Source organism: Geotrypetes seraphini, chromosome 1 (assembly GCF_902459505.1).
Source record: "Geotrypetes seraphini chromosome 1, aGeoSer1.1, whole genome shotgun sequence".
In the NCBI taxonomy this organism is placed as follows: domain Eukaryota; kingdom Metazoa; phylum Chordata; class Amphibia; order Gymnophiona; family Dermophiidae; genus Geotrypetes; species Geotrypetes seraphini.
Genome location: NC_047084.1, coordinates 299,434,545 through 299,459,950, shown reverse-complemented (window position 1 = coordinate 299,459,950; position 25,406 = coordinate 299,434,545). Strand labels below are relative to the sequence as shown.

At 43.4% G+C, this 25,406-nt stretch overlaps 1 protein-coding gene across 3 annotated transcripts in view; it reads left to right on the top strand.

The window, feature by feature from the left end:
* LOC117364830 (rho-related BTB domain-containing protein 1-like) overlaps nt 1–5,155 on the top strand; it is a 194,000-nt gene extending 188,845 nt beyond the window's left edge. For 2 of the 3 annotated variants that reach the window (XM_033954504.1, XM_033954491.1), the window contains one exon: nt 2,980–5,155. In XM_033954504.1, coding sequence (XP_033810395.1) covers nt 2,980–3,158 — 179 coding nt within the window. In that variant the 3' untranslated portion in view covers nt 3,159–5,155. The remainder of the gene's footprint in view (nt 1–2,979) is intronic. The other variant, XR_004540322.1, reaches the window with a different exon arrangement.
* Nucleotides 5,156–25,406: the final 20,251 nt, after the last annotated feature.

Sequence of the window (25,406 nt, the reverse complement as noted above, 5' to 3'; positions counted from 1 at the left end):
TCATCTGCAAAGCGTATAATTTTGTGAGTCTCACTCCTATAGTGAACACCCTTCATGATCTCATTAACCTGAATCTGCTGAACTAGTGATTCCATGAATAAAGCAAATAGAATTGGTAACAATTCACATCCCTGGCATGTTCCCCTATTCAAAGTTTTCAGTGTATTAGCCATTAATTGTTAAGCTAATCAAAGTTAAAATTGGCCCTGTTTTCCCAATTTATTAAGAATTTGAAACCGGAGACCCAGTCAAACACTTTCTCTGCATCTAAATAAAGTATCAAAGTTGAAGATTTTGACTGGGACGTTCCCTCCACTACATGTAGAGCCCTTCTCATATTGTAAAAGATATGCCTACGCCATATAAATCTGGTTTGATCAGAATAGACTAAAAAGGGCATGTGATCCTGTAATCTTGTGGCGAAGATTTTAGTGAAGATTTTATAGTTGGTTCCCAATAAGGATATTGGACGATGTGAACTACATTTAGGGTGATCCTTATTTGGTTTAGGTAATATAGGGCTCCTTTTAGAAAGGCACGCTAGTGGTTTTAGCATGCCCTAAAATGCCGCACGCACCAGCCGCTACCACCTCCTTTTAAGCAGGCGGTAATTTTTCAGCTCGTGCACGCTAATCCTATGCGTGCGCTATAAATGTTGGCGCACCTTTGTAAAAGGAGCCCATAGTAACAGATGCGAGTCTCCAAGAGAGTGGGAGTTCTATGGCCTCGATTAATAGTTTGCAGTGTTTCCCCCACAGCTATAGGTTGTGATAAATGGAGAATCGCTGTCATTGCCAAATGTGATAGGGATATCTGGTCCATGTATTAATTGTTATGGGATAAGGATATCTTATGTTCAGGTATGTATAATTTGGTGTAATAAGCTAAAAATTATTTCTGGATATCTACCGTATTTTCACGCATATAACGCGCGCGTTATACGCGTTTTTTACCTACCGCGCATACCCCTCGCGCGTTATACGTGTGAGCGCGGTATACAAAATTTTTTTTACATAGTTCCCACCCCGCCCGACGCCCGATTCACCCCCCCAGCAGGACCGCTCGCACCCCTACCCCGAACGACCGCTCGCACGCGCTCCCACCCGCACCCGCATCCACGATCGGAGCAAGAGGGAGCCCAAGCCCTCTTGCCCGGCCGACTCCCCAACTCCCCGACAATATCGGGCCAGGAGGGAGCCCAAACCCTCCTGGCCACGGCGACCCCCTACCCCCACCCCGCACTACATTACGGGCAGGAGGGATCCCAGGCCCTCCTGCCCTCGACGCAAACCCCCCTCCCTCCAACGACCGCCCCCCCCCAAGAACCTCCGACCGCCCCCCCAGCCGACCCGCGACCCCCCTGGCCGACCCCCACGACACCCCCACCCCCCTTCCCCGTACCTTTGGTAGTTGGCCAGACAGACGGGAGCCAAACCCGCCTGTCCAGCAGGCAGCCAACGACGGAATGAGGCCGGATTGGCCCATCCGTCCCAAAGCTCCACCTACTGGTGGGTCCTAAGGCACGTGGGCCAATCAGAATAGGCCCTGGAGCCTTAGGTCCCACCTGGTGGCGCGGAGAGTCGGGGCAGTGCACGGAAAGTCAGGGAGGGTGAACGGATAGTCGGGACAGCGCACGGAGAGTCGGGGAGGGCGAAAGGAGAGTCGGGGTGGCCAGAGGAGAGTCGGGGCGGGCGAAAGGACAGTCGGGCAGCATGTGCGGTATACCCGTGAGCGCGGTATACAAAAGTTTTTGTACATAAAATCGTGGTTTCTGCGCACTATACCCGTGTGCGCGTTTTACACGGGTGCGCGTTATCTGCGTGAAAATACGGTAAGTCCTCTGTTAAAGGAGAACCATTGGCATTATAAATCATAGGGCTATGGTTTCTCAAAGTTTTTTTTTAAGTTTCCAAGCTAGTTGTCTACTAGCTTTATTTCCAAACTCAAAATGTACTTGGTGCACTTGTTGTAATTGTAGGGTAATCTCAGTAAGTTCCAAATTAGGGAATGGCACACGGACAAATTTGTCCCCATCCCCCTCGGGTTCTATCTCCCATCCCCATCCTGCCCCGCAAGTTCTGTCCCTGCAAGCTCTTTCCTATGTCCACTGTTTTGAGGCTTGTGCAGTTGGGGACAGAACTCATGGGGACGGGATAGGGATGGAGATGGATCCTGTGGAGATCCTGTGGAGATGGTCATTCTCTATTCAAAATCTTGTAATTGTACTCTAACCCAATGTAATTCTGTTTGATTATTTTTTATTCTATATGATCTTATGCAATTCACCCTTTTGTAGTTTTGGACTTGGGTTTATATATGTGATTTGTGTTTCTTGTTAATTTGTATATTTTCCTTCTAAAGTATATTTTTCTCCAAATTTCTTTACAATGCATAAATAAATTTAAAAAAGAGAGAAACTGTATGTTCCGTATATATAGACCTTTGCTTCAGATTCAGTGAACTTTATTTAACTTATTATAGGTGATGTTAAGACAGTTCTTGAAAACTGAAGTGATTTGGGTTTTCTGTGTCAAAGGGTTTGAATACTTATGCAGTTGAGACTTTTTGGTTTCTTAGGACCTCTTTTATGAATCTGCGGTAGCAAGTGCCACATGGCAAATTCACCAAAGCCCATTCAATCACTGTGGGCTTTGGTGCATTTATCACGCCGGCCCTTGCTATTCAGTTTGATAAAAGAGGGACTTTAGTCTTAGATTGCTTTTTGAATATTCACTTTAATGTGAATATGAAAAATGTACAAGGGCGCAAAGACTTATAAGGCAGTATTTTTAGGAGCCATGTAGACCTCAAACTAACATCCTTAGAGCATGGAAGCTCAGATTTTGATTACTTTCTGGGATGTTGAATATATAACATGTAGAATAAACTTTCTGTATAATTTTGGCAACATGGAATATGAGAAATCACATGAATAGCATTGTTCCTCTAACATTTTGCTTCCTTCCTTCCTTTTTCCAGAGAATAAAGCTCATTTTGAGAAGTATCGCTGGCCCCCTGTCTGGTATCTGAAAGAAGAGGACCGTTACTTGCGCTCAAAGAAAGAACGAGAGCGGGAAGAGGAGCTGCTTCAGAAGCAGCACAGCAAGAACAAGTGGTGCTTCTGGCGACCGTCCTCCTCCTCCTCCCATGTATCCTGAGCCCATGAGAGAAAGATGATGGTGATAAGGTGAACGACTCATGTGGGTGAGGGGAAGCTTTTTTTTTTTTTTTTTTAAGATTTAAATCAGGCAATGAGTCGCTTGTGCCTTTACTGATAAGGATCAAAAAAGAAGATGGGACAGCAGAATCCTGTAGCCAGCAGCTGCAGTTGTACATTTCATCTGCTGTGACTGAGTCTGGATTTAGAGTGAACCAGTTTCGATGACTTCTCTCCATACTGTGAAAGCAAACGTCTGGATTCTACTTAAATGACAGAGATCGCCACTGCTCAGTTATTTTCCAGCGATGTGCTAGAAGAGCACAAGAAGCGCATATTGAAAAGGTGTCTGGTAACTAAAGACACATAGATGTCCAGGCCTTGGAACCAGATCGTCAGTCTTTAAAAGATGGCAGCATTAGAAAGGAAGAATCAATTAAGGAATCGACGTTCTCCGAAAAGCAAGCGAACGCAGACATTTTCAGTGATCAGTACGTTCTTTTGACTGACTGGTTTGAACTGTACCTTCTCCTCCTCTTTTATGCTTATTTCTTCAGGACTCATCAATGTTTTCTTTAGTCCACAGAAAGCACAAGATGAAGATGGGATCATGTGGACCAAAGGGCTGTCCTCACTGGCAGGAACATCTAAGACAATGAACACTATACACCAGGATAGCCTTCACTCGCCAGACTTGGACAGTCCCAGTCTATTTCAAAGAGTTGGATTTCCTGCTGAGCAGTAGGCACTCTGATTACGTATGTAGAGAAAAAAGTAAGGTTATCCAGTATCAAGGATATGTTATGTTTTATAAAACATGAAGAAAGATAGTGTTAATTAGAAAATGTGTGATATCCAGTAGAAGGGTTAGTATCTGGATTCTTCGGGGTGGGGGGGAGGTTTGGAGGGGTGGATAGGACAGTGTCTAGTTCTAAAATTTGCACCTCTATTTGAGGACTGGGAAAAAAATGCCTCATGCTGGCCTGAACATGTCTGAGAAAGGAAGGGAAGAATGCCCGTAGCTAGACTTTCCTTGGAATGGTATACTAGAAAACAGGGAAGAAAGTCAGTGTTACAAACATTTACAGTACAAAATAATTACACACTGCTATGCTTAAGCTCCACATACTAAAGTCGCACATACAATATAAGTACCTCTCTTCAGTCCTATCAAGGGTCGCCTCTATTATGTCAATGCCAAAACACCTACAAAAACCGCTGCAGGGGCTTCCAGAGCAGGAAGAAAGTGGGTTTTTTTGTTTATATGGAATACAAACGTGAGAGCAAAAACTTCCAACCTCAGTATGAACTTAAATTTTGAACTCTGTGATGACCTTTTCAATTTAAACCTGGTATCATTTGTTTACAGGTATTTACCAGTCCGGTTTTCGTTTACAAAGCAAGCCCATAGCCCTTTTCTTCCTGTCACCTCCTTGTGACCTCATAGTGCCTTTAGAGCAGGTAGAGAGAATGCTATGCATTGAGGAGCTGTGGAATCTGCAAGCACTCTCCCAGATCCGTCTCTTCACATCCTAAGCCTGCCCAGCAAACTCCTTGCAAATGTGTTTAACAGGGCTTTGTTAACTGGCACATCTTAAGGACATTTACTGTTGGATTTGAGAGAAGGGAGAAAACGTGTACAGGGATGTGAGATAATGGGTTTGATGAAGACAGGATCAAAGGTGGAGAGTTTGTTATTCTAAACTCCTTTAACTGTCCCAAGTTTCCTTTCCTCCTCCACCCCATGCCTCGATTGTGAAAAAAAAAAATTGTGAAGGTGCTATCTTGTACCCTATTTTGGAAGTATCTATGAGGATTCAGATCCTATTTCTGGTATTGAAATTTGAGCCTTTTCAAATTTTCATTTATATTTGAAAAATTAGCTTTTTTTAATTCTCAGCCCTGGTGATGAATGGGAAAACATCTCATACATCTGGCTCAGACATAGAAGGTACCAGTGCCCAGTGGCGTACCAAGGGGGAGTTGGGGGGGTGGTCCGCCCTGGGTGCCAGCCATGAGGGGGGTGTTCCCGGCCTGGGAGTCATGGTCCAGGAACTTCCCTTCTCACGGCCCGGTGCCAAGGCTCTGGATAGTCCCCGTGGCCCAGCATGTTCCCAGTCTTCTCTCCCTTTACCTTCCGTGAAGCTGAAAAAACTGCCGGCCTCGACAGTGATTCAGCTACGTCGCCCGCGACTCCCCTTCCTGCTTTCCGCGTCTGCCAATGACACAACTTCCTGTTTCCGCCCGGGTGGATTGCAGAGGCAGACGCGGAAAGCAGGAAGGGGAGCCGCGGCCGACGTAGCTGAATCACTGTCGAGGCCGGCAGTTTTTTCAGCTTCACGGAAGGTAAAGGGAGAGAAGACTGGGAACATGCTGGGCCACGGGGACTATCCAGAGCCTTGGCACCGGGCCGTGAGAAGGGAAGTTCCCAGACCATGACTCCCAGGCCGGGAACATCTCCCTCATGGCTTGCACCTGGGGGAACATCACTAAAAATATTTTTTTACATTGAGGGGTGTCAAAAATGATGGCAGGGGATGTCAAAAAACAATGGGCCCCAGGTGTCACATACCCTAGGTACGCCTCTGCCAGTGCCTCATTTGAGGAAATGGAAATCTTCAGTCTAAACTTGATAGTACTGTACTATAAATTCTTAGTATCAGGTCTGTGTGGCTTTTCTAGGATTCTGAGAGACAGAGTGAAATTGCTGTTTCTTTCATTTCTGGATTCAAAAGATACATTTGCTCTGCACTTAGAAGGCGAGCTCCTTTAATAATTTAGATTTTCTCATATCAAAGATGAGCTTTAAGTACTCTCTTCTGATGTTTTTAGATTCTGTTTCTGGTTTAAAGCTGCAAGTGTTTAATTCTTTGTTGTAGGTTGTACACTTGGCAGCTGAGGTTTAATTCTTGATCATTATTTTTTTTAATAGATGCCTGCTTCAGGTTTTACTTTTAGTATAGGTCTGGATCTGATCTTTGAGAATCAGCTTTACTTTTTGATATAGCAAGAATGCTTATTGCCTAAGACAGAGGTCCAGTGGTACAGGAACTGAAATTTCACTAGACTTTGAAGGAAGATGCTAATAAATATACTGCAACTGGACCCATTGTTAGTCATCTAGCTTTACCTCCAGGGCCATCTTTCTCATCAGTTGTTTGATCACTACGATAAAATAAATAAATAATCATCTTTATGTAGCAGATTAGCGTATGCAGGTCTGTGCAAGATAAGCTACATGGTTGATACTTTTGTATTTTAGAGATCTTACAGGCTGTGTGAGCACGAATTAGTCCTAGGTAGAGAAGGAATCTGGATATCTAGTATTATAGCTCAGTGCTCTATCAACTATGTGCATTTTGTCTCACCGAAAAAAGCACGTGTGCTGTAGATGATAAAATATGCACATGCATGTGAAGAAGGAGAGATGCTTAGTCCTACGAAGTTGACCCTCCTCTTAAGCAGTTGTTCCTAATTATTTACCAGACATCTTCTTGTATCTTTAAGTATTTTCCTTGAAGTTCTTCTTTGGCATTAGGCTTTGCCTGGGGATTTTGGTTAGATTTTACAAAGGTTTTGCCAGGGAATGTTGTACAGAGCCACTACTACTCAATTGTATGGCAGAACTTTTCCTGCCATGTTGGTATTCCTGTTTTAAGCTTTCTCAGCTGTTGCTCCAGGACTATAAGTTTGGAACATGTTAGCTGACATTCCATCCATGACTTCTAATTGATAAAAGTTTTAAGTCTTGCATGTTTTCTGGACTCTATGAGCATGTGAAAAGGTTGCAGAAAAAGAGGTTTTCTATTTGATATCTTCTCTTTATTTTGCAAGAGAGGTGATGGCCTTTTGCTAGCTAATGCCTTGAATTCCCTTAGTGACGGCACCCGCGGTTCTCACTTTTACCCTTTTGCTATCTCTTTATGGAGGACAGAACTTGTTTGTTTTGTTGATATTTGGTTCCTTAACTACTCTGCAAGCTTAGATTTGCTCTGCAATCATATTTTTATAACACAGATGTAATTGATTGCCCTGTTTCTATCACCATCTTATCAATTTCAGATAATACATTTGGTAATGCTTGGAACATTTTTTTTTTTCCAAGGGCCTTGTGGAAAATTCCAAGTTGAGCATGTCTATCTGACACGGGTAGGATTTTAGTGGGCACTCGTATACGCAGAATAACCTTATTAAGTTGCATGGTAGATTCTGCAGCATGTCTAAGCCACTGCAGTTTTCTAGAGTAGGCAATCTCGGCATGTAATGATGAATTTATGAGACATTAATGCTGGCAGGAACAGGTTTGTTTCAAGGAAGGGCCATTCTCTCGCCTCTCTCTTTTATCCTGTTCCTTTGAGGATTTGAGAATCGTTGTAGCAACTCTTGACTCTTTCATGCGCTTCCTAATTGCTTGGGAATACTGTCTGTTGACTCTACAGCAGGGGTGTCAAAGCCCTTCCTCGAGGGCCGCAGTCCCAGTCGGGTTTTCAGGATTTCCCCAATGAATATGCATGAGATCTATTAGCATACAATGAAAGCAGTGCATGCAAATAGATCTCGTGCATATTCATTGGGGAAATGCTGAAAACCCGACTGGATTGCGGCCCTCGAGGAGGGACTTTGACACCCCTTCCCTACAGGATTGCAAAAGGAGCTCTGAACCAACTGAGAGACCATGACGAGCAAAATCATCAGAGAATATGTTCTTTGAGGAGGCTATAGACTTAGAAGTTAACTGCACAAGATGCAGGCATTGATGCAGATAAGAGCCTCTGGTCCCCAATTTCTGATTTTTCCAATGTGCATACATCTTATTACATTAGGCTAAAGTTTATGCAGTGATATAAGAAGAGACAACTTGGTTCCCTTTTGGATCCTTCGCTCTTCTCTTTGCAGTATGAACAACCTTGTTCAAAAGTAACTTCCCAGTATTTTGTTCCTCTTGGCAAATTATTATCATTGCTTCTTTGACAGAGTCATACTTTTGTTTCATTGACAAGTCTCAGCAAATTTATGGGGATTTTCCTTGCCAGTGTTATGTTTATGTTAGATTACTGAAAAAAAAAAAAAAAAAATACCTGCGGAGCAAAATTGCTTGCAATTGCAGAATACTTTTTTGTCAAGTCACTCATAGATAACTAGAAAAGGGAGCAACATGGTTTTCCGCCAGTAACTATAATAGTAACAGTGTGCTTCTTTCTACCTGAGCTACTGGTGGGATTTGGAAAATATCTAGAGCTTCTCTTAACTCATTTTGATTTTTTTTTTTTCTGGTTGCAAAAACATCGAAGAGACTCCTGTTGTGAAAGGTAGATGAAAGCCGTTTTCTGCACGTGCTTAATAGGGTTAGAAGGAGGAGTATCGCTGAACTCTGATCATGCAGCTGTGAATGTGTTGTTCGAAGGTTTCAGAATGGAACTCTTGTGTAGCAAGAAAATACAGGGAAAAAGTGAAATATTTGTCTCCTGTTATTTTCAATAACACCTGTTGGAGAATTTTTGAGTTTTAAGGCTCCTTTTATGAAGGTGCGCTAAGCGTTTTAGCGCACGCACCGGATTACGCGCGCTAGCCGAAAATCTACCGCCTGCTCAAAAGGAGGCGGTAGCGGCTAACGCATGCGGCAATGTAGCGCGCGCTATTCTGTGCGTTAAGGAGCCCTTAATTTTTGTGTTTTTTATAAAATTGGAGCACCCCTTCATCTCCAAAGCACTTTGAGATGTTGAGCTCCCAATTGACCCTCATCTGAAGGGATATATTTTCTTACCTCCTCTTTTACAAAGCCCGATAGTGGGGGCCGCTGCGGAAACTGCCCCAAAGTCCATAGGGATTTAAAGGGCTTCAGGGCTTTTGCGGCACAGCTTTAGAAAAAGGAGGGGGTGTTGGTGATTAAACATTGGTTTTGCTTGCTTAACCTCTGACAGTTATTTGTGTTGATTTTTTTCTGTTACGTATTAGAATAGGAAATTAATCCGAGGACTGTTGCGAGCATTATTTTGTTCTCATGTACTCCAGCCTAGTGATGGCTTGTTTTCTGATTGGTTAACTTCAAATGTTTTGTAAATTTTAGAAGACTAAGGGCTCCTTTTGCTAAGATGCGCTAGACGCTAACGCCACCATTGAGCTGGTGTTAGTTTTTGGCACGTAGCACGGGGTTAGCGCGCGCCAATCTGCAGCGCATGCTAAAAACGCTAGCGCAGTTTAGTAAAAGGAGCCCTAAATCTCTTTCGGTGGTAAAAGACTACATTACATTACATTAGTGACTTCTATTCCGCTCGTACCTTGCAGTTCTAGGCGGATTACAAAGAAGCTAACTGGACATTTCCAGAAGATTTGCAGGTTAGGTAGCGGAATACATGGTTGATACTTAGGAGGGAAAAAAATTATAAGAGGGGGTGAAGCTATTAGGGAGGATTTACAAGGGAGAAGAAGGACAAGGGGAAGAGTTAAGAAATCTGGATAAATTTTTTGAATAGCATAGTTTTGATTCCTTTTCGAAATGCTTTGAAGTCGCTCGTTGTTGTCAGTAAGTTGGAGATGGAGTGGTCAAGTTTTGCTGCCTGCGTCGCTAGTAGGTTGTCAAACATCTTCTTCTACTGAGTACCTTTGAATGGGGGGTAAGTAAATGGAGTGTGAGTTCTTCTTTGCCTAGTAGTAAGATTCTGATTTAGGCAGTTGTTTAGGTAAGTAGGGGCAGTACCATTTATAGCTTTGAATAGTAGACAGTATAGTTTGAATTGAATTTGTGCTTGTATTGGTAACTACATTCATAATGGTTGCAAGAGTATTATTTTGCCCAGATTGAAAACCTTTCAAAGCTTCTACCACTTGATAGCTTTTTTATGTATTCAATTTTGGACATCCTGTTCCAATAGAACATTTAAACTACACACAATAAAAAGACAAATGCTCTCGCTTGAAGGCCTTCTGAAAAAGTCAAGCCTTACTTTGCATTGGAAATTACAAATGCAAAGGCACCAGCTGCAAATATCTAGGAATCACGTAGGGCTCCTTTTACGAAGGCGCATTAGGTCCTTAACGCGTGGAATAGCACGCGCACTAGCTGCTACCGCCTCCTCTTGAGAAGGCGGTAGTTTTTCGGCTAGCGCACGCTAATCCGGTACGTGCGCTAAAAATGCTAGCGCACCTTCGTAAAAGGAGCCCATAGTTCAAGATTAGTGATGTAAAATGCACGTTCCTTTGTCAGTACCCATTTATAAAGGACTTGGGGGAGGGGGCCGGGGTTACGTAGCAATGTTTTGAGGTGATCGAAGATTCCTAGTGGGAGTCTACAGTTCCAAAAAATCCTATTAACAACTTGGCTTATCTAGATGTAAGGTTTTAAAAATAATTAACAGTATCTTAAAAATTCAGAAAGCTGCTGGCTTCCAATGCAAGGATATCATGGTCAATGTGAGATGGTCCCAAAATTTCATACCCTGCTGTATACAGTTGGGTTCACTTTGCTCTGGATTTATACAAAAAGCAACTTTTGTCATTGAAATTAGAGGTACAGTGACCTGATTGGATAGTCTTGAGTCAAGAAACTGGCAGACCACATTTAAAGAGAGATTTTCTTGAACTTAGGTCTAGAGAATGACATAGGGACAAATTTTTCCCCGTCCCATCCCTACAAGTTTTGTTGCTGTCCCTGGCCTTGCCCATTCCTGTAAACGCAGCCTTAACCGCGCAAATCTCAAACACTTATGATTTTAAAGTTTTTGAGGCTTGTGCAGGTGAGGATGGAGCTTGCAGGAATGGGGCAGAGACAGGAAAAGAACTTGCTGGGATTGGGATGGGGAAAAATTTGTCCCCGTGTCATTCTCAGGAGCATAAATTGTTTACCTACAGTAGTATTTGTATCATTTTTTTTCTCACAAAGATTGCTGGTGAGCATGGAATATGGTATCAGATATAATTGCATACGAGCCAACTGTTTATTATCTTTTGTACAAATCAAGAAAATGGTAAATCATAGTCTTGAGGTAGGGGAGAAGCGAAGGAAGCCATTGCACAATGGAGACACCTAGTGGCGAGGTTAATATTGCAAGCTTCTGGAATGAGTCCAGATGAGTAGACTCTCAGTTGCAAAGTGTCACTTCAGTGAGTAAGCTAAATGAATTGGGAGGGAATATAAAATTAGGAAATCTCCAGGTAGAAACAAATGGTGCTCAATACCAACCCAGTTCCAACTGAGCTATAAGCCTAAGAGCAGAAGGAAATTATTGCATCAAATAATAATAAACTAATGTTGTCTGGGAATGCTCTTTCCCTGATGCTGCCTTACTGTATTTTTGAAAGGGCATGACAGTATTGATTTGTCGCATAGACAGCGGAACAGACCATAACCTGACCAACCTTTTGCCCTAAATGGCATCAGCAAATAAAGAGTTTGGGGGTGGGCAAAGTCAGAGATTGGTTTGTCCACTCTGATTTGTAGGGATGCTCTTAAGTACTTTTTTTTCTGTGGTAATGTAGCATTATATTCATTCTCTCTCACTGCCCATCCCCACTATATTCAAACTGCTTTCCTTTTCAAAGTAGGGATATTTTTACTGTGCCTTTCAATGTGGAAAGCTTCTGCTGGTGGTCTGCTGTCTTTTTTATCCCCTGGTTTTTTTGTACAGCAGAATTGACGGATTGATGGAATGTGTATCCTCTTACAGAAATGAAAATAAGTATTCTGACCAACAGACTTAATCTGAGGCACTTGACAACCATCTTTTGATTTGAGTAAAGTTTTTTGACACCTAAAAGGGTTTTGGGGGTGGCAAAAGAATAAAACTTTAAGGAATCCCATTAGGTATCATTCCAAAACCCATTAATTTCAACTGGTTGCTCTTCAGACCTCAAAATGCTTTTTTTTTGGGGGGGGGGTTCTTTTGTTTTGGTACTACAACACTGGGCATAGATAACTAATTGACCTTTTGGATTTTAATATCCTGCCCTCAGAATGCTCTGGGCTTCTTTAGCCTCTTTACTGAGATCATCGATGGCATTCGAGTGCCTCCCACACCATGTGACATAGCTTGTATAGGTCAGTATGCTCTAGTGTTGCTCCCTATTTTTCCACCCATAAGCTACCCATTCAGTAGTCCCTTGTGTTGCAAGGAAGCATAGTTTATACTAAACAGAATTATTCTAGGATCGTTGTTCCACAGATATCCATTGACTCTTATTCTAGCCACTGCTTCCTTGTTGTGTATTTACTTCTAGCCTCTTTCCTCTGCATTTCCAAAGCAGCAGTAATACGTACATTCCTGAAAAGACGGAGCTGCCTGTTAGTTTATTTCTCAACCCCTGCTGCTTTTTTCTCCTGAGAATATTTGTGCATCAGGTATACAGGTTTCTGTAGGGAATCAGCATGGCAGCATCCTGATTTAGGGCTCCTTTCATAAAGCTGTGCTACCAATTAGCAGCGTACTGAATGCAAAGAAGCCCATGGGAATAGACTTGGCTTCTTTGCATTCAGCACGCCGTAATTAGAAGTTTTCAGATTTTTTTTCAACAATTATTTCTCTTCACAATTTTTAATAGAATCAAAGGCAAAGGTAGAGTCTCTCTTATTTTACTTTTTAAGCTAAATTAGTTTAAAGGTAGGGTAGTATTGCTGCTTTAGTGAATGTTATTTAAATATGAGTCAACCAGCTGTGCTTTATTGCAGAATGAATTCCCTCAGTCCAGCCAGTAGGACATGAGGAAAGTATCAAAATCTGCCTGCAAGGGGAGGGGCCTGATCTGACTGACAGGTCAGGAAGGGGCCCATGTGAGGGCACATTCTTGTCCTCTCTGAACACACCTGCTCAGTCTGGTTCTGAACAGTACCCCTTGTACAGTAGCATATTGATAAATGTGTGAGTGAATTTGTGCTTGTGTGAGTGCATTCAGTGGGGGAATGCTGCTGTGAGCTGCACAATTGTTTTACACTTTTATAATTCACTTTTCTGAACACCTTACTGTGCACAATCTTTAGAAAAAAAAAAAAAACCAACAACAGATAAAATAAACCAGTTCACTTTATATACTTAAAGGGCTGTTTGCATTCAGGGCCTTCTGCTGATGCAACCTTTTTGTATGAAGCATTTTAAAACCACTGTGAGTTATAATAAAGTTAAATATGTAATCTTGGAAAAAAATTTACACCTTTCAGTATTTCACTGTTTAACCTTTTATTAAAAAAACATATTTTGTAAAGTGTGTTTGACCCTATTTTGTTTGATTTTTATAAAAATGACCAACTGGGATGAACTGGTTCACTTTTGTGGTCTCTTCACCATATGTTGTTTCTCCTCAGTTTTCTGTGAACATGAACAGGACTGGACCTGTCAGCGACTATTTAGGAACCTGCCAAGAAAATCCTGTAGTTTCTTGACTGAGGAATTGGTGGGGAGAGAAGGAAATGCCAAAAAGTACAAATAATGAATGTTTATTGGAATTAGCAATTTATATATATTTCATATCCCATATGTGAAATTAAAAACGATCTTAAAGAGTTTAAAAACTATTTTTTTTAAATTTCACATATGAGATATGGAGCACAACTTTTTTGCCCAGTAGTTTTAGCAATATGATTGAGAAGAACTTGAACACCTGGACATGCAAAGGGAGATACTCCCTAGAAAACGTCCTTTTACCTGTTTTAAGCACATGGCTCTCCTGTTGCCTCTAATCACTAGAATATGAACACACTGGCCCTTCTGCAGCTGAAACTGCTACTGAATGAAAGATTAGGTTCTTACCTGGATAATCTTCAATTTACCTGTTTTTCTGCCTCAGATATTTCTAGTTTCCAGGCCTGGTGTAGTTCTCCAATCAGATGTCTGAAAAGCAAATTCTCTAAAGTCACCATGCATATGCATTTAACGGTGACTCTATACCATTGTTAAATGCACATATTTTACCACCCAATTATCAAAATGGCTTACTGTGGTCTTTTCTGTGCTTTCTAGCAGCCTCCGATTGTACTATGCAAATGTAGTACAATGAGGCCATTAATATTAAAACTGTAGTTTAATGAGGTCATTAATATTAAAATGATCTCTCCAGGTGATTCTCCAAAAGGAACGCCCCTCTATTTATGAGGAATCAGGGCCGATGTATACTGGCAGGATCTGAGCTCTTGTTGCCTTACTTTCCTGTCAGTGCCTAAGTGCTGATTGACTTAGGCGTTGACAAGAAAATAAAGCAGCTCAGACCCACTGCCACAATTGATCCTGATTCCTCCTAAATAAAGCCAAGAAAAAGCCTGATGGTCTTGTATCCTCCCCCACCCCCCGCCAATTTCCCCTTCATCCCATGTAGAAGATCGCAAGTGGGATGCCCCCTCTCTCCTGCTGCAGGGTCGAGGACCCATCCTAACAGCAAGCTCCCCCACCCAACAAACCCCACCAAGCCTGGTACTCTAGTGAGCTATCCCACCTCCCCCCCCCAGTATTCCCACAACAGCAAGCTCCTCCTGACAGCGCTGCCCCCCCCCCCACACACACACACACTTCACACCAAGCCTGGTATTTTTTTTACCATGGTGGCGCTTAAAGAATCTGGTCTTGAGTATGAAGACATGCTATATGTGTAAGTGTTTCCCTCAGCCTCTGGTTCTTTTATTGTTATTCTAGTGGCTCTCTTATTCTTATTGTAGTGGAACTCAGTTGCTTTGGGATGTAACTGGAGGGGACATTGTGCTCCGCCTCTAGATGGGAGGTGCTCAAAACTGTAAGTATTCATACTACTGCAAGTCCAGTTCACGAGAACAGATTGATCACCATACATATGGACTCCTGAGAATATTAATAGAAAAAAAGATTATCCACATAAGAACCTAATCTTGCATTTATAGGATGCACATGTAAAAATATGTTCTTTGGGCTCTCTGTCAGAGCTTTGTATTTCTACAGCAGGGGTGTCAAACTCAATCACATAAGGGACTGAACTCTAAAACATAGGCTAAGTCGCTATACTTAGGAGCTATATTAAGGTAGGCTAACCGATTTAGTGTGCGCTAAATAAGCACCTTAATAAAAGGACCCCTTAATCTTAGTAGAAGTATAGGGTTACAACCTCTCCAACCCCACGCCGGCTCTATGATATAAACAAAATAAATAAAAAAGTATTTTCTTCTCTCTTTTAGGTCCTAGTTCACGCTTTCTGTTTAACACCAGCTCTGGCAGGATACACATTTCAAATCTGACATATTGTAATCACAAAACAGAAAATAAAATTATTTTTCTACCTTTTATTGTCTGGTCATTATTCAAATCATGTTGGTCCCAGGCTCTGATTGTCTTCTGATAACTCACTTGCCAAGGTCTCCTGCCCATTTGTTGTTTCCTTCTTTCTCTGTGCTAACCATCCATCTTCCATCTCTGTCATCCCCTTCCGTTTCTCTTCCCTCCTCCGGAGATCTGGTATCTTTCCTTTTTTTCATCTCCATCCCCGCAGCTGCAGCGATGGACCCCACCATCCCCAGATCTACCATCTTTCCTTTTCTCAACTACCCTTTCATCCAGCATATCTCCCTCTTTCCCCACCACCCCAGGGTCCACATCTCTCCCTTTCTCTTGCCAACTACCCTCCTATCCAGTATCTCTATCCCTCCTCCACACCATCCCTTGTGTCCAACTTCTATCCCTTTCTGTTCCTGTCCTCCCTCCATCCCATTGTCCATCATCTCTCTCCATCTCCTATGATTTTAGACCCATTATTTCTTCCCCTCCCCCTCAGTATGGCATATGCACGTCTCTTTGGACCCCTCCTTCCCTCCCTCTGTATACTTCTACACCAGGGCCTGCTGCCCCCCCCCCCCCCCCCAGGCCTACATGTTTTCCTCCTTTTTTTAGCGTTCTCTGGCTTCTCGGTCTCACCTTCAAAGCAGCCTGCAGAGGATCGCCAGTCGGGTGTAGAAATCCTAGTAGGCTGCTGTCGGCCTCTACAGCACGTTCCCTCTGCCGCAATCCCGCCCTTCCTCTGACATACAGAACCACAGCAGAGGGAACGTACTGCGGAGGCTATGGTAGCCTGCTAGGATCACTACAGCCGACCAGTGATTCTCTGTAGGCTGCTTTGAAGGTGAAACTGGGAGAGAAATGATGGACAATGAGATGGAGGGATGGAAGGAACAGGGTACTTTCTCTCAGGCCAAATTTAATTACCCTGCGGGCCAAATTTGGCCTTCGGGCCTGAGTTTGACACCCCTGTTCTACAGGGTTAATCTGACTTTTGGAGTATTCACTGTGTTCTTTCTGCCTTCCTGATACGATTTCTGTGCTATAAAAACCTCCTTAGCCCTGTTATCTTGCTCCCAGTCTGGTCTGATTCCTCCACTATTCAGTACTGCACCTTGGACCTTGTGTTTCAGGCAGCCAACACATGGTGACCACCAGCACCAAAGAACTTGATTTAAAAGGAAGACGGTCACTACAGTGACAGATCACCTGTATGATATCTTAATTTATTCCTCAGTTAGACTACACATTTTTGTGGATATCTTTTGCTTCATGAGTAAATCAAGGAAAATGTTTGTTGTTTACCTGCAATTACATCACTTTCTTTTCCAGAGATAAATAAAAAAAGATTTGACATCGATATGTGAACATTTCTTAAGAAAGAACTGAATATTTCATGGGGTGTCCTAATTTTTTCACATGACATGTATATGATTCAGTGAGAAAAACATAATTTTTATATGTAACCTGTGGTTTGTGTAGCCTGGAGAGTACACAAAGGGCCTGATTCTGTATAGGATGCCTATATTAGGCGCCGTTAGACATCTGAATAAAGGACACTTAATGACACCTAACTTTGGAATCCACATGCAACTTTTTTTAATTGGCTTGGTAATTGACTGTGACAGTTTTCAGCCAATCAAAAGGATGCCTAGTGATGCTTAAGTTGAGATGACTGGTGACACCTAATGATGCCAATCTGAAAAGTAGGCAGAGAATAGGCCTAATATACCAGCCAATTATCAAAACGGCCTAAGTATGCCTAGGCACCACTAGGTGGGATTCTATAAAGGACATACAAAGTGTTAAAAAAAAAAAAAAAAAAATCTGGGGGGAGGGTGTGAAGCAGATGTCCCCAGATCCTGACTGACTGATGGAAAGGCAAAAATTTCAAGCAGGCCATTTGGGCTTGTAGAGCCATCCTTCCACAATGCCTGCAATCAAACCGATTACGGTCTTAGACAAATAAGGCATTCAAGTGAGCGTCAAAGTTCTGGATCTTTCTTCTACACTGCGAGCAAGACAGACTTTGTAAAACATATTTCAACCAAGGAAGAAAACAAAACATTTTCTTTCTCTTTTTTTTTTTTAAGGAGTGATAAAAAAACAATGGTAGAAACATACAGGTGAAAAATCTCTTGAATATGATAGGCCCTTGTTTTTGCATCTGTTAGCAGGTTGTAAAAAAAAAAAAACGGAGTGAACTGAAGCAACATGGGAATGCTGTTAACTATCCTTCCTTCAATCTTCCAGGCATTATGAACTGAAGCAACATGGAAATGCCGTTAAATATCCTTCAATCTTCTAGGCATTACTTATTGACGGGTAACCAGGTTTAACATCCTGCCTGCCAGGGAACATGAACTAGTATCGTCCAAAAATGTGCTGGTCCCATAGAGCTACGCAGCCTCAGATCTGTGCCTTGTAAGAATGCACTGGCAAAAACTTAAGGTGGTATAGTTGGGTTCACATAGCTGTCCTTCCACAGTATCTGTAGTCAGACTGACAGTGGTCTGTCCAAATTGGGAATCATTGGTTATTTTGACCCATGAGTCATGTATATTAATGCTATTTAATGGTGTATATAATGTATACAATTGGCTACCTCAAATTCTAGGAGTGGTGGCAGTAATCCATGCAAAGGCAGTAATCCTGCTTATGCAACTCCATAAGCAGGATTGTCAACCATGCCCATACCCTTCAAACTGGATCTTCCCCTATACTTTCTTGGTGATACCACATTTTAAACAGCTATTCTGTTTTCTTTTAGCACTAGTCTTTAAGCCTGTTAAATTAACGGGTGCTAGAATAGATGTCTGTCTGTCTTTCTTTCTGTCTGTCTTTCTTTCTGTCTGTCTCTCTGGCCCCCTGTCTGTCATTCTTTCTTTCTCTCTCTCTATCCTTGGCTAGTGTTTGTCTGGGGGGGGGGGGACGTTTCTTTCTCTGCTGTCTGTGTTTATTCTATCTGTCTCCCTAGCCCCCTGTCTTTCTGTATGTCTCTCTGTCTTTCTCCCTGGCCCCCCTGCCTACCTGTATTTATCTGTTGTCTCTCTGGCCCCCTGTCTGTTTGTCTTTCTTTATGTCTGTCTCTCTCCCTGGCCCCCTGTCTTTCTTTCTGTATGTCTCCCTGTCTTTCTCCCTGGCCCCCTGCCTACCTGTATTTATCTGTTGTTCCATGCCTGACTGTCTCTCCATGGCCCCCTTCTGTCTCCCTTCCCCCTCCCGAAAGCAAGCCCATTACATTAACGGGTGCCCTGTGCAGCAGCATTAGCGTTTCCTCTACCCCCCTTTCCCTTCCCGTGGTCCCGACTAAAAAGCTGGTGATTCCAGCAGCGTGTACAGCAGTCTTCACACGCTGCTTCGGGTCCTTCTACTGCCCTGATTTACTCTGGCACGTCCCTGATGACATCATCAGAGATGCGGCAGAGCAAATCAGGGCAGTAGAAGGGCCCGAAGCAGCAGGTGAAGACTGCTGCACACGCTGGAATCGCAAGGTTCGTAGTCGGGTCCGCGGGAAGGGAAGGGTGGGGTGGCAAAGGACTCGGGTCCTGGGTGGCAGAGTCAGTTTTTTTGTTCATCCCGGGGGGGGGGGGGGAGAGGAGGCGCTCTTTGTACCCCAGTCCCGGCTTGTGGAGGTGATCGTAAGCTGGCTGGGAGCAGGTTTGTGGAGGCGATCATCAGCGTGTAAAGAAACTTCCGTATTGTGAGGTGGAGAGCAGGGAAGCTTGTCTGGCGCGCATGCGCACTCATGCCGCCGCGACAGATCAGGGAACATGCGGCGTGAGTGCGCATGCGCGCTTAGCGTTTTATTATATATGATGATATAGTTTGCAATGAGTTGAATGGCATAGTGCTCTGTCTTGTGAAAGTAGAGTGAGATTTTAGAGAGCACAGGACAAACTCACTGAAAACTGCATGGTATAGGTACATAAGAACATAAGAATTGCCGCTGCTGGGTCAGACCAGGTGATTCATCGTGCCCAGCAATCCGCTCCCGTGGTAGCCTGTAGGTCAAACATCAGTGGTTCAGCAGGAACTTGTCTAACTTTGTCTTGAATCCCTGGAGGGTGTTTTCCCCTATAACAGCCTCCGGAAGAGCATTCCAGTTTTCTACCACTCTCTGGGTGAAGAAGAACTTCCTTACGTTTGTACGTGATCTATCCCCTTTCAACTTTAGAGAGTGCCCTCTCGTTCTCCCTACCTTGGAGAGGGTGAACAACCTGCCTTTTTTTACTAAGTCTATTCCCTTCATTATCTTGAATGTTTCAATCAAGTCCCCTCTGTCTCTTTTCAAGGGAGAAGAGGCCCAGTTTCTCTAATCTCTCACTGTACGGTAACTCCTCCAGCCCCTTAACTATTTTAGTCACTCTTCACTGGACCCTTTCGAGTAGTACCGTGTCCTTTAAGTACGGCGACCAGTGCTTGACGCAGTATTCCAGGTAGGAGCGTACCATGGCCCTGTACAGCGGCATGATAACATTTTCCAATCTGTGATCCCCTTCTTAATCATTCCTAGCATTCTGTTAGCCCTTTCTGCCGCCACCGCACATTGCGCGGACGGCTTCATTGACTTGTTGACCAGTACTCCCAAGTCTCTTTCCCAGGGGGTCTCTCCAAGTAATAATAATAATAATAACTTTATTTTTATATACCGCAGTACCACAAATAGTTCAGAGCGGTTTACAGTGTAAGAGACTGTACATTTACAGCGAAGATACAATGCGAATTGTACATTTTCAGAAAAGGTATTTATACAGCAAAAAAACAGTAAGAAAAACAGTGCAGATTTAACATGCAGAAGACTGTACATATGCAGCAAAGATATGTATATAGTGGAGAGGCAGTGCGAGAGGCATTATGAAGAACAAAGCAGTAGACAAAACCAATGCAGGGTGGTGAATGTCAGGAAGACAACTAGTTTCTGTTGTAGGATGGTAGAATTTGAGTATTTGGTGATGGGGGAGGTTCCAGAAATTTGTCATAGGAAAGATTTGAGAGATTTCCTGAAGTATGAGTAAGATGGGGCCGATGAGATGAGGGTGGTCAGGCAGTCTGTCCATCTGCCCGCTTGGTATGAGAGAGTTCTATTGAAAAAATTTTTGTAGGTGCATCCCTTTGGGGAAGGGTAGGTAAACAGGTTGGCATTACGCGTGCGAGTGGTTCCAGGGAGCACGAAGTGGTGAGCCAGATAAATCGGGGATAGGCCGGTTAAGGTTTTGAAGCTGAGACAGGCGAATTTGAAGATGACTCTCGCTTCTATTGGCAACTAGTGCAGTTTTCTATAATAAGGGGTGATGTGGTCTGACTTTTTGAGGGCAAAGATCAAGCGGACCGCGGTGTTTTGGATAAGTCTCAGTCGCTGGATGGTTTTCTTGTAAGAGCCTATGTAAATTATATTACAGTAATCCAGTGTGTTTAGGATTAGGGATTGGACCAGCAATCTGAAGGAGGAGAAGTCGAAGTAATGTTTGATGGTACGGAGTTTCCAGAGGGTATAAAAGCATTTTTTGACCTGGGCGTTGGTGTGGTCTTTGAAGGTCAGGCCATGATCTAGGATGACTCCAAGGATTTTGATGGTGGGGTTGATAGGATAGGTTAGGCCGTTGAGTTGTAAGGTGGTGTTCGTTAATTTGTGGTTGGGACTTGCTAAGAAGAGTTTGGTCTTTTCTGGATTTAGTTTCAGTTTGGACTGAGTGGTCCAGTGTTCAACTATAGTAAGTACTGTTGAGATGTGTTGCTCTGTTTCTTGCGAGAATGAGTGGATGGGGATGACAATTGTGATGTCATCTGCGTAGATGTAGGATTTCAACTTTTGGTCAGATAGCATGTGTCCCAGTGAAGCCATGTAGATGTTGAATAGGGAGGGTGATAGGGGGGAGCCTTGTGGCACACCACAGGGGTTGGACCAGGTGTGAGAGTAGGTTCCCTCGTTGTGTACTTGGTAGGTGCGGTTTTTTAGGAAGCCTGTGAGCCAGGTTAGTACTTGTCCCGAAATGCCTATGGAATCGAGGTAGTTGAGTAGAATGTCATGGTCTACCAGATCAAAGGCACTACTGAGGTCAAACTGGAGTATTAGGGCACTGCTTCCCTGTGACAATAGTTGGAGGAGGTAGTCGGTTAGAGAAGCTAGGACGGTTTCCGTGCTGTAGTTTGTGCGGAATCCAGACTGGGAGTCATGAAGGATGTTGTATTTATCGAGGTAGGACATGAGGTTCTGGTTTACAAGGCCTTCCATAATCTTGAGGAAGAAGGGTATGTTGGCGATGGGTCTGTAGTTGGTGGTTGTGGAGAGTGGTTCTTTGGGGTTTTTGATAGTTGGTGATATGAGGATGTGGCCAAGTTCCAGTGGGAAGTAGCCAGTGGACAGGCAGAGGGTAATCCAGTTGAAGAGCTCCACTTTGAATGGAGGGGGGGCCATTTTCATGATGGAGGGAGGGCAATTGTCTAGAAGGCAGTTTGATTTTGCATATTTAGTATATAGCTGTAGGAATAGGTTCCAGTCTGGGTTCTCGAAGCGGTTCCAGGACATGTCGGCGGTAATACCTTCATTGTTTGGGGTGGGCAGAAGGGTTAATGGGTTGGTGCTTGTTGTTGCGAGAGAGGTTTTTAAGTTGTGAATTTTGTTGGCGAAGTAGTCCGCTAGGTCAGTTGGAGAGGGTGGAAGGTCTGTGGGGGAGCTTTTATGTGAGTTGATGTCGAATAATGAGTTGATAAGTCTAAAGAGTTTGTTGCTGTTCAGGGTTGGGGTGTTGATTGATTGGGCATAATATTTGGAGCGTTTTTCCTTGATCATTTTTTTGTATTCGGTGACTTTAGTGCGCCAGGCATACCTATCTGTATCCGTGCCGGATTTGCACCGTACGTCCTGTATTCGTGTATCACCTTACTCTTATCCACGTTAAACCTCATTTGCCATGTCGCAGCCCATTTCTCAAGCGTGTTTATGTCACGTTGCAGGACTTCACAATGCTTCTGTATCTTCACTACTCTGAATAACTTCGTATTGTCTGCAAATTTAATCACCTCACTCGTCATTCCAATTTCCAGGTCATTTATAAATATGTTGAAGAGCACATGTCTAAGCACCTGCGGCACTCCACTCGTGATGCTTTTCTAGTCCAAGTATTGTCCATTTACCGCCCACTCTCTGTTTCCTAACCGCCAACCAGTTTTTAATCCACATATTTCACCCTCGATTCCATGGCTCGCAATTTTTCGAAGTAGTCGTTCATGCGGGACCTTGTCGATCGCCTTCTGAAAGTCTAGATTTACAATGTCGACTTAGTCACCCTTGTCTATCTGCCTGTTTACTCCCTCGAAGAAGTGCAGCAAGTTCATCAAGCAAGATCTTCCTTTACTGAAACAGTGCTGGCTGGTCCTAATCAGATCGTGTCCGTCAAGGTGGTCAGCGATGCGGTCCTTTTATCAGCGCCTCTACCATCTTTCCCGGTACAGAGGTCAGACTTACCGGTCTGTAGTTTCCCAGATCTCCCCTCAAACCTTTCTTGAAGACCAGGGTAACATTTGCCACTTTCCAATCTTCCGGAATCCTTCCCGGGTTGATCGACAGATGGGTTATTAGTTGAAGATGTTCAGCTAAAACCTCTTTCAGTTCCTTGATTACACTCAAGATGCCTAGGTTCCAGTCTATCCCTGGATAATTGAAGTCACCCATGATAACTGTGCTGCCTCCCTTGCAGTTGCGTTTAATCTCGACCATCATTTCCTCATCCATTTCTTCGGACTACCCTGGGGGTCGGTAGTAGCTGCCGATCTTCATTTCCGTTCCATTTGTTCCTGGAATTTGGGCCCATAGAGACTCTACCTTATTTTTCATTTCTGGCGTGTTCTCTCCGGTAGACTCAATTCCCTCTTTGATATATATGGCAATACCCCCACCTTTTTGACCCACTCTTTCTCTGCAGTATAGCTTATATCCCGGTAGCACAGTGGTCCAGACGTTTTCCTCGTTCCACCATGTTTCCGTGATGCCGATGATGTCAAGGTTATCTTTTTGTGCCATAGCTTCCAATTCCCTCATCTTATTCCTTAGGCTCCTTATGTTCGTGTACATACATTTGAGTTTGTGGCCTGTTACTTTCATGTTTTTCCTCCCCTCTTGTGTCCCTTTCGATCCGTCAGGATTTCTGTGTAGCCTATGATCCAGTGGGTCCTCCCCGCTATCTTCCTGCATGGTATCCTCTGGGTATACTGGTTCCCGAACCATCGACCCTTGGTTGACTGTCGGCTTTCCCCTTCTTCATAGTTTAAAAATTTCTCAATTTCTCTCTTGATGTTGCTTGCAAGTAGCCTTGTTCCGTCTCCGCTGAGGTGGAGTCCATCCTTCCTGAATAGTTTGCTCTTCCCCCAGAATGTTATCTAGTTGCGCATGAAATGGAATCTTTTTTCCTCACACCAGCACGTCATCCACACGTTGACTGCTTGCAGCTCCGTCTGCCTCTTCTCATTGGCCCTGGGAACCAGCAGAATCTCTGAGAACGCTACCCTCGGCGTTCTGGTCTTCAGCTTTTTTCCTAGCATCCAGAACTGGTCCTTCAGTCCTTCTCTGCTGTAGTTCCTGTTGCTCACGTTGTTTGTCCCCACATGGATCACCACTGCCATATCTTCCTCTTCTACGCTGTCAATAATCCTGTCGATGCGGCTCACTATATCTTCTATCTTGGCTCCCGGTAAGAAGAGTGTGGTGCAGTAGTTAGAGCTACAATCTTAGAACCCTATTAAATCTCAGCACCCTGAGGTTGTGGGTTCAAACCCTGTGCTGCTTCTTGTGACCCTGGGCAAGTCACTTAGGCCCAAATTCTGTAACCAGCGCCTAAAGTTAGGCACCTATTTCAGAGGTGCCCATCTAGATAGGCGCCTATCTAAATTGAATGCCAAGCCCAATGAAGCTTTTTAATCAGCACCGATTGAAACATAGGCGCCTATCAAGAAAAACGTGATTCTGTAACAAGGCGCTTCTAAAAATTTAGGCGGCCTTCAAAAAAATAGGCGCTATGCATGTTAGGCGTGGATGTGGCTATGCGTTAGGCACCTTTTTACAGAATCACTGCTCTTAAGCGCTCAGTTAGGTGCCTACCTTTTAAGTGTGCCTAGAGCTGGCCTATTTAATGGGTGCCTCCAAAACAGATACCGAAATAGCTGCCGCTCAGCGTGATTCACTAAACAGCACCCATTTTTACTTGAATCACGCTGAACAGTGCCTATATAGGCGTCTAACTTTTGGGCGCTTTCATATAGAATTTGCCCTTTAATCCTTCTGTGGGAGGATGGGCTACAAAATTAAATAAATATTAAACAGAGCAACCCTCCCTGCCTTAAAACTAGTGTAAAGTTACAAGCATGCATGGCCCTCACACACACACTAGTTGGTATGGATGAGTAGACTGGACAAAGCCATATGGTTTGTCATTAAATATATAATGAACTTTTGTGCCTGTGCTAAATTTCAAAGGGAAATTATGCAGATAGCTCCCTGTGGAAATATTTTTTAAAGTTCTGTAATAAAATGGTGATGAAGCCATGTTAGTTCATTTTTAAAGATAATATATAGAAATATTTTGACACGCACCAGACAGGACTTAACAAAGATCTAGGTCTTCTATCACAGTAAAATCCATAAAATTATACTACTGTGTCACCCCTCACCCATCCATCTCTCCCTGTTTCTCCCTCCCCCCCCCCTTCCCCCCACCCTTTTCTGTGAGTCTGTCATTGGAATGCTTTTATGTTTCACTTATATAGTATACTGATATTTATCATTTGATGTTTCTGATGTGAAGAAGGTATTGCTTTCTTATAAAAGTATTTAGTCCAATAAAAAAAATGTATAATTTTAAATTAGGGGGGTTCTTCTTGTTTTATTTCTGTTTATTACCTTTAAAGCGTCTGGAAATCAACTGGTGAGGATTCTGCATATTTGGGAGGAGGTAAGGAGAGAGATGGCTCAGTACAGAATTACAAGCTAGCTGGTTTGAAATCCCTCTATTGCCTTGTGTGACCTTGTCAGAGCC